We start from the raw sequence: 12,943 nt of genomic DNA, 5'->3' as shown, positions 1-12,943 counted from the left end.
AAACTGTAGAAGAAGATCTTGGAAATAGATTTTACTACTGGCAGATTCGCTCTGTGGAGTAAATCATTCCCGATGATTCGATAGAGCTGTGATTAAATCACTTTGACGCACATTTACACAACAACACCATATTACCAGTCAGTGTGTGGGGCAATTATATTACTGCTTCGCTCTGTTGTCTAGATAACTATGGCGGGCCATCAGTCTCAAATCATGGGAGATCGACTTTATACCGATTTAAATCGACATATACCAGTTTCCTTTGATTTATACCAGTTTCCAGCAGCTGAAATCGACTTCTACCGATTTAAATCGACATATACCAGTTTCATTCTACATATCATCGATTTAAATCGACATATACCAGTTTCATTCTACATATCATCGATTTATTTTACTTATCATCGATTTAAATCGATGATATGTAGAATGAAACTGGTATATGTCGATTTAAATCGGTAGAAGTCGATTTCAGCTGCTGGAAACTGGTGTAAGTCGAAGGAAACTGGTATATGTCGATTTAAATCGGTATAAGTCGATCTCCCATGATTTGAGACTGATGGCCCGCCATAGATAACATGGCAACCAAAGAACTAGTTTTGTGACGCTGTATACAAACACTCGAATCTGTTTTCTTTTCCTTCAATATACTGCGTCACGGAGTTATATATGCTCAGCCCGTGCCGTATATTACTTCTGTTTTTTGATAGAATCATCTGATATGTGCAGTAGACTCTCCTTTGGAGAGGCTGGATGATCCGTGTACAGCATTGGTTGGATGACAAGACTAACTAAACGAATGTAGAATTAACATAGCTGGTTTTGTTTACAGTTTCAACTTAATCGTCATCAAATAGCGCTCAATAGTTTTCACCAGTTTGGTGAATTTATGTAACTTGGATAGATGCTTGAACTCATAAAAAAAATAGTAACTTTTTTAACCAGCATCGGAACTTAAATCAAACCTATTACATATTTCATGACATATGCACATACCAGCTTCACCTCATTATACAAGTAAGAGTTGGAGCTGAAGTTGTTTCTATTCTCATCGCCTGCTGAGGCTAATTACAAGCGGTCAGATTCATAGTTCCTACAATAATATTGCTACACCGTTAAACAAATAATATGTTCATTTATAGCTTCCGTAAAAAAAAATTTACTCGAATCCATTACAAAAATCCGGCGCATATATTGTTCACCATTACAACATTTCAAATATTCATAAACAAAAGAACCAAAGACTAAGAAATATAAAAACATATACATCAATATCAATTTAAATACAAACATAGAATCATATAATATATATATATACATATATATATATATATATATATATATATATATATATATATATACATATATACATATATATATATATATATATACATATATATATATATATATATATATATATACATACACATATATATATATATATATATATATACATATATATATATATATATATATATATATATATATATACATATACATATATATATATATATATATATATAGGTTCCGAGGGCTTGGCCCCTGGACCACCGTACGGGTCTAATTATATTCCAGTGCGCTTTTCTGCTTTAGAGAACCGATTATATAAAAATTGTCACAGCTGAAGTCCCAGGACCCCAACCAGGGCTTAGAATAAATATCGGAGACATATATGCCTTTTTCTAAAATGTATTTTTAGTGCTTTAAACTTGCTACGAGAGAACAAGAAGTCCAAGAAACGGTGCGGCTTACAATTACTCTCTTATATGTATTTATGTGCTCCAGAACTACCAGCTGAGGTAATTAACTATCTGAAATACTGCAGCTTTACGGGGGCCTCGCCGCACTCCTTTACCCATCCACTGAAGCCAAACCACAAAATCAAGAGAAAAGTCTCCCCACCTAAGACTAAGCAATGGTTGAGCTTGTACTTATTTAGACTCCTTTTAGAACCCATTTACAAACTTCACCTCTCCTAGGACACACCCAAGACCAACCAATGGTTGAGCTTGTACTAATTTAGACTCCTTTTGGAACAATGCTGCCCCTCTCCTTGCTACTCCAGACCACCCCCCCCCCAGTCCCAGACAACTGACAAAAACAGTGTAATTAATGACGGTTAACCGGTTAATTGGTTGATAATAAACCGGTTTATAATTATTTTATATAATTGTGTGCTTTTTCCCCTGGATTTTTCTATGCAGACGGTAACATGGTTGCACAAAGTACTGATCAAAGTATAATGGATAACTTTTATATATATATATATATTATATTTTAAGCTATGAAGCTGGATCGTTGTGTTTTGCCCTAAATATCTCATACTTGTTATTCCAAAGCTATTCCTAAAATAATGACATAAGCGCAAAAAGAACATTAAGGGTGTGTCATCTATGTCGATGAAGAGAGGTGGAGAGGTGGTGGGGAGGGGGGGGTTGTAGAGGGGATATCTCATGCATTAAATGTACACTGGATACTACGTGTTTAACTTGTATGTATGGATATCTCATGCATTGACTGTACACTGGATACTACATGTTTTACATGTATGGATATCTCATGCATTGACTGTTCACTGAATACTACATGTTTAACGTGTATGTATGGATATCTCATGCATTGACTGTACACTGAATACTTCATGTTTTACTTGTATGTGTAGATATATCATGTATTTACTGTACACTCAATACCATGTTTAACGTGTATGTAAGGATATCTCATGCATTGACTGTTCATTGAATACTGCATGTGTTACATGTATGTATGGATATCTCATGCATTGACTGTACGCTGAATACTACATGTTTAACTTGTATGTATGGATATCTCATGCAGTGACTGTACACTCAATACTAAATGTTTAACGTGTATGAATGGATATCTCATGCATTGACTGTCACTCAATACTAAATGTTTAACGTGTATGTATGGATATCTCATGCATTTACTGTACACTCAATACCATGTTTAACGTGTATGTATGGATATCTCATGCATTGACTGTTCATTGAATACTGCATGTGTTACATGTATGTATGAAAATTTCATGCATTGACTGTACACTGGATACTACATGTGTATGTATGGATATCTCATGCATTGACTGTACACTGAATACTACATGTTTAACGTGTATGTATGGATATCTCATGCATTGTCCGTACACTGAATACTACATGTTTTACGTGTATGTATGGATATATCATGCATTGACTGTTCATTGAATACTGCATGTGTTACATGTATGTATGGATATTTCATGCATTGACTGTACACTGGATACTACATGTGTATGTATGGATATCTCATGCATTGTCCGAACACTGAATACTACATGTTTAACGTGTATGTATGGATATCTCATGCATTGTCCGTACACTGAATACTACATGTTTTACGTGTATGTATGGATATCTCATGCATTGACTGTTCATTGAATACTGCATGTGTTACATGTATGTATGGATATTTCATGCATTGACTGTACACTGGATACTACATGTGTATGTATGGATATCTCATGCATTGTCCGAACACTGAATACTACGTTTTACGTGTATGTATAGATATCTCATGCATTGTCCGTACACTGAATACTACATGTTTTACGTGTATGTATGGATATCTCATGCATTGACTGTTCATTGAATACTGTGCAAATGTGTTACATGTATGTATGGATATCTCATGCATTGACTGTACACTGGATACTACCAGCGGCGTCACCAGACTTTTCAGTCTGGGGGGGCACAGGGGGCATCAGCATTTGATCGGGGAGGCACTTAGGTGGATAAGGATCGCCGTCCTGGGGGAGGGGTCTAATACTACATGTTTGATGTGTATGTATGGATATCAAACATCAATTACTGGGAGGTCAAATATACTTTAAATTTAATTTGATGTCTAATTTAACGTTGCGTTATTCTTTATTCAATATCTTTTCATCAACTAACAGTTATATATTATTCTCTTCGTTTCAGAGTTGTGACGACAATGGCAAAGTAGGTCTAAAGGTAAGGAATACAGCTCTAATTTTTGATCGCGTCACACAAGGGCGGCGGAACCGGGGGGGGGCACAGGGGTCACGTGCCCCCCCCCACTTTTCCTCAGATTAAAAATGTGCCCTTTTTCTACATAAAAATTTCTAAATAAAGAAAGAGTTTACAAAGCGAAACCCACGTCGAATGAAATATTTCGGGAAGTTTTAAATGTTTGCTACCACAGGCCCAATTTGATTTGGGAGGGCTGTAACGACTTGCCCGAAAAATATTGCCAAAATTTTCGCGCGCTACGCGCGCGTTCAACATGAAAATGTGCATATCATATAGGCATGCGTTGGTTATTACATCGCATGCCAATAACATACAATCATTTGCCGTGTTATAACCCTTCCAAATTGGTTATAACTATTGGGAAAGTCGTTACAATAATAATGATCATAATATTATCAGTTTAACCATTGAAAAACACATAGAAAATTACTTTTCTTTCAGTATTTTGACATATGTATGTGTGTATGTATGTATGTATGTATGTATGTATGTATGTATGTATGTATGTATGTATGTATGTATGTATGTATGTATGTATGTATGTATGTATGTATGTATGTATATGTGATCTTCCCGCAAGCAGGAACTCGCGAAAGAAGCCATGGAGGCTTGTAGACTCGCAAGCTGACCGAAGCCAATTTCATTTGCTTTCATGCATGTATCGATCGCGTGTGCAGGGACTTGGACTTTATAATGATTTCACCTCATTTTGTCTTTTTCCTTGTTTCCCAATTTGCACATTAGATACTGCAGTGCTAGTATGCATTGTTTCCTTGAGGGGGGGGGGGGGTGGCGTTGATGGAGTGATGTGTATACGCAAATAAGATAATACAATAAGAGTTATAAAGGGTACTAAATATCAGGCTGCATCAGTCCAATCGAATTTCTGCAAAGTGCCCTTCGACGTTGGTGCCCCCCCCAGATTAAAAGTGCTTCCGCCGCCCTTGGCGTCACGTGATTTAAAGTGTTTCATTTAGAATACTTGGCCATAAATGTCCATGACTTTGACAATATTGAAGAATTTGAACACTTTTCTGCATCATGTTATGCAAAATTTGTGAATTCGCTTTGACTTTGTAATAGTCAAGTATTCTTTTGAGTAATGGAGCAAGATGCGACATTTTTGAAATATTAATTTGATATATGTGTGTGACTAACGCTAACTAAAACTGTCCGGGCGACGAAAATCTTTAGAGCCGAGAAAATGATTATTTCCTTAATTTTACTAACTTTTATTTCCTGAATATATAATGAAAGTGCCTCAGGTTGATCAATTTCTATGTTATTTCAAGTAATACTCGGTAGGTTTGGTTATATCCGCGATGAAATTAAAAAAGCTGGTGCAAACCATTGTATGCTTACATGAACAAATACTAAACCCCAACGGGCAACATTGATGAAGTAAAATTCACTCGTCTTGGCAAGTTGGGGGGGGGGGGGTACGGAAAGTTCCAAACTTAGCAAGAGAAAGAAGGTTACGGTGATGCTTTGAGCACTCCTAATATGAATGTTGAAGTCATGGTAGATGATGAGGGGTGGGGGTGAACAAGGGGTCGGGTAACAACAATGTCTTGTTTTTGTTTTATATTACTTATAACATAATGGTATAAACTCTAACAGTTTTACTTTAGACAGGACTTAAGTCTTGATTTATTTTAGTTAAATATAAATAGACAAATCTGAGCTGGTAACGTTCTTATAGCTGTCTTGTTTTCAAGATGTTCACCTTTAAAAAGTGCTAAATCTATGGAACGCTCCTTTAAGGTTACATTGGTGATGATGTATGCTCCTCAGTGCAGGTCTAATTTTACATGTTGAGCCATTGTTTTTTAAATTATAATTAATCAACCCGAACATGTTTCTTTTAACATCATATACACAACAGAGCACCCTTTGATGACTTCTGTCATCTATAATGAATTGTAAAGTTGTAATTGGAGGTCATTAGGCTCGTAGGTTTCTCATTGATGTTTGTATTGCATCTGAGGAACTGATCTAAAGTTCAAGGTCTGTGTGTTAGACTAAGTAGTCCAGCCACTATCATTGATGAGCCACATGTGTATATAGTGTCACTTCTTAAACATTACTGTGTAACAAAATTACTCCCTGAGCTGCTAACAGTGTTTCCTATCACTCTACAACATATTAACATTATACTTGTGTCTAAAGTCGTCTTGTGTGTCTCGTTCCACCTAAAGAGCTAATAGCCTGAGTCTGAAGGGCTAAAGATTAGAGAAAGAATAAGCCATATCAAGTTATGTTATACTTAGTTATAAAAGTAAGGTTGTGTTACTAACTACTGTGGGCCTTTTGTGTGTGGTCGGTTGTTCCTACAGTGCCTTCATTTTGTGTGTTATTTTTACTCTTGTTTAGGGTTTATTCAGTAGAACACGTATAAGACTGCAGAATTTGACTGAATGACGTAGAGGAAGCAGGAACTGTAAGTCAACATCATTTAATTTTAGATGCTTATGTACCTTCCGCGTAATGTCTTTAACTTGTGTCGATATAGGCAATACAAAAGTTGACAAATTTTGGCGAATATATAACCTTCCTTTCTAGTAGATGTATTGCTTATCAGCGACCATTCGTAATATCGCTGAAACAGTTATATTGGGACCTCTTTTTTTTTGTTATGTATTCCAAGCACTGTAATGTATACAAATGACGCTTTAGTTTTCTCCCTTTAATGCAAAAGTTAACAAAAGTTGTAATTATTAGAAACACTAATGAGGAAATTATCTGATTTCAACACGCTTACGTTACTTCAAGGGACGTAAAACATCATTTCAACCTGTGATAAAAAAGAGACTCGAGTCTGGGCTAGGTGATTCTATGCATTATTCAAGGACCTATAGCCTCGAAATGTTCAGCTGAGGATCAATGAGAGAGTATAAAGAAATCGAAGATTGTTAACGGTACATTTAAACAGATAAAGAATTTCATGGTCCACTGTAAACTAAGAAGTTGTAATTTTGTCATACACTACAGACACTACATTTGCAAAATCATTTCTGCTTCCACGTTATTTAAAGTCACAATTCATTATACAATTAGGTGATAGAATACGGCTATTAGTTAATAATATAATTATTAGATATTACGATAGAACAGTAAAACCTTATATGGCATCATACTATGTTGGTATAGTGTTGTAGTGATTGGTATCTGCTGCATCATTAGACATGGCTATGTATGAAACAGAGGTAATGTCAGACACTCTTGAATCGATGGGGGTCAGGGGTTGGGCGATGGGGTCAGGGGCTCATAGGGTCTACTATCTATTCTGGACGCAAAGTACTGCCTTTAAGTGGTTCCATTATTCCTTGATATTTCCCTGTTTCTTTGCTGTTGTACTGATTTGGTGGCGCACTGTTACAAGCCGCATTCTCTCTAGTACATTATTTATGTACGATACTCTTCGTTCTGCATACAATATGCTAATATCTATGTACTAATTGAACAATTAGTCTTTGTCCCTAAGTATCAGTCAACGTTACAAAGAGCATATATGTGTTTGTTACTTACAGTTTTGTATATTTAATATAATGTACTGGAGTGTTTACTCCGATTAAATGCCTTTGTTAGCGAGTTTAATGATGAATTTGTAATGATATCGATTTAACCTACATCACGTGACAATTATCTATATTGCAGCTCTTTACGGAATTATATAGGAGAATTTGAGCAGGCAGTCGCCAACATCAAGATGACGTCATCAAACCACTTTAGTATCAAGTTTGAAAGGACGAAGAAACAAACACTTTATAACTTTTATAATTATTTTGGAAAGTTTTCTAATACTATTAACACTTCAAGATGTCAGCAAGACCCTCCAATTTGAATATCAGTATGTCACATTTGCATATAACGCACGGCACGATTGTTTCGTCATCAATTCACTTATTCCTGTAGGACTAATTGTACTGATGGATGAGATTTAGTGATACACCTGACTAATAGAAAGTACATTGCAGAAGGAAATTGATTATGAGTGGGTGGTACGATACTCAAGGGCGTAGGAACCGGGGGGGCTGGGGGGCGCCAGCCCCCCCCCCCCCCGTGAAAAATGTGGAGGGGCGGAAGTATCATTCCGCCCCCCCCCACTTCGCAAGTCAGAAAACCCCTTTTTCATTTCAAAATAAGAAAAAAAATCTCATTTGGAGCACCAAATTGCATCTAAGGCCAGGTGAAAATACAAAATTAAGTTTACAAAATGGAGTGGGTGTTGAAGTGTGCTATATTGCACCAAATTGCATCTGAGGCCACCTGGAAATGCAAAAAAATCCAAAGGGGAGGGGGACACCCCCTCCCCTTAGACCCCTCCCCCAGGCCGGCCATCAGTCTTCAGCCCCCCCCCCACTCAAAAGTACCTTCCTACGCCACTGACGATACTTACAATAAGGACATTACTCAGAGAGTGTGCAAAACATACACAGACACACACACAGTTTAAACAAACATACGTTACTTTAATTCACGAAATATATTACTTTTATACCTATACATGTCTAGTTTTTGTTCCCATTTTAGTAGAAAGTTAAATAATATGAACACATACTTAAAACATCAACAATGCTTTTACTGTCACTTACACGACATTGCTTATGTGTCACGTGTTCTTTTCTCACTTGAACATTATTCAATTCCTGAAAAGAGCTTTCAAAAAGTTTCAACAGAATGAGTTTGAATGAGATTATCACCACAACAGGCGTACTGAATATAGGGCAAATTGGTTAGATGTCCGTAGTGTTTAAATGGCTGTATAGGTTATATGAGAGAGAGAGGGATCGGGTTGATGCCCTTAGTTTGTGAGTAATATTAATATTTGTTAATTGGCTTCAAACGAAAACTTCGTTGAAACCAAACCTTGTTATTGAAAAGAGAGTGAATTACAACACATTGGAACTGCCAAGGGCAGTAATAATGACATATATATCGTGTGCATCACTACCTTAGTTATGGTTCATCACTACACGAATCTGTACAACAGTTCAACGTCCAACAAACAATCAAGTTATATCATATGTTTCACATGTGATTGTATACTTATTATAATTCATGTCTCCACTCTATACATATTATATGAATGAGAAATAATCACCAACTAGAGCAATTGTCTGTTCCTCGTATTGTTCTTTCTGCAAACAGATTATTATTATTTACTTTCAAAAATCTGCTGAATCACATTTCATTAAACAGTAAACAGTTCTGACAGAGGTGCTTTCACTTGTGATGTTTCAGAAAATGTATATAGGCCTATATATATATTAAGTTATGACATCATGATTCAATATAAACTGTGTAACGATTTGTAACAAGAAGAAAGGTTTTTCTTCATCATACTGTTGCGTTATTCAAACCAAACAATAGATACAGTAGGGTTGGCAATACCCCCCCCCCCCACTCCTGTCTTCTGTTGCCCTCCGTTGTTATTAAAGCCTCGGACATGATACGATAACGTGAGCTTACATTATTTAACAAGATTAAATATAATAATAACCCTGATAATGTTCTGTACATTGAGTAAACATTAAATACAATGGTATGCTATATGTGTTTCATTTTTCATTTTTATTATTTCGTACAGGTTTTTATTTTACTGCATCTTTTAAAGTTTCTATTTGTTTGAGAGACTAAAAGAGAACCAACCACAACGATCATTTTAATATTATGTGATAGGTAAGCTATCGATCATTTAATATTATATGATAGGTAAGCTATCGATCATTGTAATATAACATGATAGGTAAGCTATCCATCATTTTAATATTACATGATAGGTAAGCTATCGATCATTTTAATATTACATGATAGGTAAGCTAACGATCATTTTAATATGATGTGAGGTAAGCAAGAATTGTAGATTTGAATAAGTTTTGAAATTTTACTTTTGCCTTTATTAATTGCTTCATTAACATTTTTCTTTAATAAGGTATATAGGCAGAACTTTAAACAGTTATTGTTTTAGCATTAAATAACTTTGTCGTAGTAAAGCTGATAATATTATGTATATATCAAGTAATCCTTAAAAACAAAGATCGGCTCTGAATACTATGTACTCTTTATTTTATTCTTCTTTACGTCAGATTTTCTTTATTTCTTTATAGTCCGACAGTTTCCTTCGATTTATAACAATTCTAAGACTACATCAAGACTTGCTCTAATGATTGTTATATTTAGTCATTAATTTTTAGATTTCATTCTTCTTCAACCATTTATTAATTTTACGTTTTTTCCAAGATTTAGTTGCTTCCATTCGTTCCTCCTATTTCTATATGATGAATTAATCTTTGATATTACTCGCGCGTAATAAGTGAATGTTAGAAGAATATTGTTAAATGTTATCAGGGGCGTATCCAGGGGGGCGCAACAGGCGCGCCCCCCCCCCCTATTGGCCGTCACCAAAAAAAAAAAAAGGTTAGCAAAAAAAAAAAAAAAAAATTGATGACGACCTTTATGTGAGATGTCGGTGATCGCTCAACCCCCCCCCCCCCCCTCCCGTATGCTTTATTTTTTGTTTGCCAAAAAAAGGTTCTGGCGAAGTTCGGCGGCATAATAGTTTTAGAAACATAGATGGTAATTGTGTTTGTATTATCACTATAAACACTAAGTGACATGCCAGCCATACTAAATTGTGCATTTTGTGTCCATATTTACTGGAAATGTTGCTTATTATTAAGGTCGAAAAATGGATCATATATGGCCATGGGCGGCGATCCTGGGTGGAGGGGGGATATATCCCCCATGAAAATGGGTGGAGGGGATGTAATGCACCATATCCCCCCCCCCCCACCAAATGCCAGGGATAAGAATATTTTCATGCCTACATTTATGCATCTTCGTTAATGTACGGCTCTTTTTTAGCTTCATTTCTCGCCTACCATAAACGCAGTGCGATCTTTTCAAATAAAGCGTCTTTATAAAGCAAAAATAGTTGACTGTAGGCTTCATTGGCCCTATAACAACAAAATGTATTATTGCGCCCACGGTATTGATATAGTACATATATGCACCCTCATAGTATTCATATAGGCCCTATAGTAAGCCTACACACGTACATGTTCCCTCGAACAGCTGAGAATCTCATGTAACCAGGGTAATGCTTAATACACGTTTCACCTGGATGCCCTAGCAATCGGTACCTAGGAATGTAACTATGTGTAATTGTGTATTGCATGTGTATAGGCCTATAATAGCCTGCATGAGGCCATTTTCTTCATCGAATAATATAAAAGAGCTCTCGAACATTCTAACGTTGCGCCTGAAACAAGATTGACAGGGACAATTTTCCCAAAATAACACCCGAAATTATAAAAAAAAAGTATTTTGGATCCTGATTATGAGATATTTCGGACATGATATCCCTATTTTAAAGTTGGGTATATGCCGCTTGGAAACCTCGGGAAGGGCCGTTTCCGACCATCTAGAAAGGTTTGTTAATCCCAAACTTTTCTTGTACGCTTCGCGCCAACCCATGGTGGCGCTACGCTTAGATAGTCAACAAGGTCATATCCCCCCCCCCCCCCACTCGGAAGTACGGATCGCCGCCCATGCATATGACACCATTTTGCATTTCAGCCCTTCTTCGAAAGCAAAAATTGTACACCCCTCCCCTTAGACCCATCCCCCAGGACGGCGATCATTCATGCCTGGCGCCCCCCCCCCCCATTGGAAAATCCTGGATACGCACCTGGTTATCATAATAACAATGAATGGCTGTCCACCGTTATACCATTGATTGTGTTACTCAAAATCATACAAAAACACTTGCCTTTGACATTAATTAATAACAAGGACATGTATTGTTTTACAAATCCAGTTCTTTGTTCCATTATTATGATCGCTAATGATGTTTCTTTGAAGACAATAGGAACACGTGACTTTGACGTATTATAGTAAGATTTTAACATGATAGCAACGAAGATAATGTTCTGTATATTCAACATTAACCGTAAATGCAATGATCGGCTCTCCATACATATCTTTCATTCTTCTTGTATCGTTATTTTGCTTCTTCTTATTAATGGTGCTGGCTGATGATAAATGAATATTCATGATCTCTTTATTGTAATTCAGTTTTTGTCGTATTTGCTTTAACCCAATTGGATAATATGAAGCCATACAATTTAACAATATAACACAAGCCCCATCCCGCAAAATAGAATATAAGTACATAGCTACAACACCGACTAACAGATAAATATGGAAGAAATCACTGCGTTGCAGTATCTGTTTATGGTATTAGATATTTCCAAGGAAATGAATATTCCTTTTTTTGTAATTGTTCTTGGAATCTTCCGTATTTCTGTATGCTTGTACAACTATATAATTTTTGCAACCAAACACACTTGTTTCCTTTGAGGCGATCCTGGTCTCTCATTGTGTTACAATTACAACATATTCCGTGTATTTGTTACTTTATCATAAGTTCGTGTTGTAGAATATTATAATGCAATTATTGATATGTTTTGATATTATAAAATCATGGAAGCAATAAAAGAAAACTAATCCGAGAAATGCTATATTGTCAACAGTGTTATCTCCATGTAACATGTAGCCTATGTACCAACTTGTAATTGAACCGCTTCTCTTTTCCTGTCTTGCGTGAAGGTCACATAGAAGGTTTTGGCTACGCAGTAACTCCCCGGAAAAACAGGTGAGGCTGGTATAGTTGCGGTTGAGATTAAGAAATTCTTGTCCTGATAAAAGTGTTGATATCGCTCTCTGTGTCCTTAATTATAACTTTCTCTTCATGTTCATCTCAATTTTCTAGAAACAAGTGCTTTATGAAAGATTCTAAACCTCCAACTTATTATCAAATATACAAGAGTAAATAGTAAAGTGATCAGAAAGTATCGTGCTCATTGTTGCATCTGGTGACCATT

The 12,943-nt window shown here is 36.1% G+C and overlaps 1 protein-coding gene across 1 annotated transcript in view; it reads left to right on the top strand.

The window, feature by feature from the left end:
• Positions 1-12,566, top strand: part of LOC139980144 (NLR family CARD domain-containing protein 4-like) — an 85,849-nt gene extending 73,283 nt beyond the window's left edge. The window contains exons 7-9 of the mRNA XM_071991571.1: positions 3,984-4,016; positions 6,429-6,495; positions 7,713-12,566. Of these exons, the coding sequence (XP_071847672.1) occupies positions 3,984-4,016; positions 6,429-6,476 (81 nt within the window). The 3' untranslated portion in view covers positions 6,477-6,495; positions 7,713-12,566. The remainder of the gene's footprint in view (positions 1-3,983; positions 4,017-6,428; positions 6,496-7,712) is intronic.
• The last annotated feature ends 377 nt before the right edge of the window (positions 12,567-12,943 follow it).

This window comes from Apostichopus japonicus, chromosome 14 (assembly GCF_037975245.1).
Source record: "Apostichopus japonicus isolate 1M-3 chromosome 14, ASM3797524v1, whole genome shotgun sequence".
NCBI lineage: Eukaryota > Metazoa > Echinodermata > Holothuroidea > Aspidochirotida > Stichopodidae > Apostichopus > Apostichopus japonicus.
Note: the sequence above shows the minus strand (reverse complement) of the source record. Positions and strands in the feature narration are given on the sequence as shown.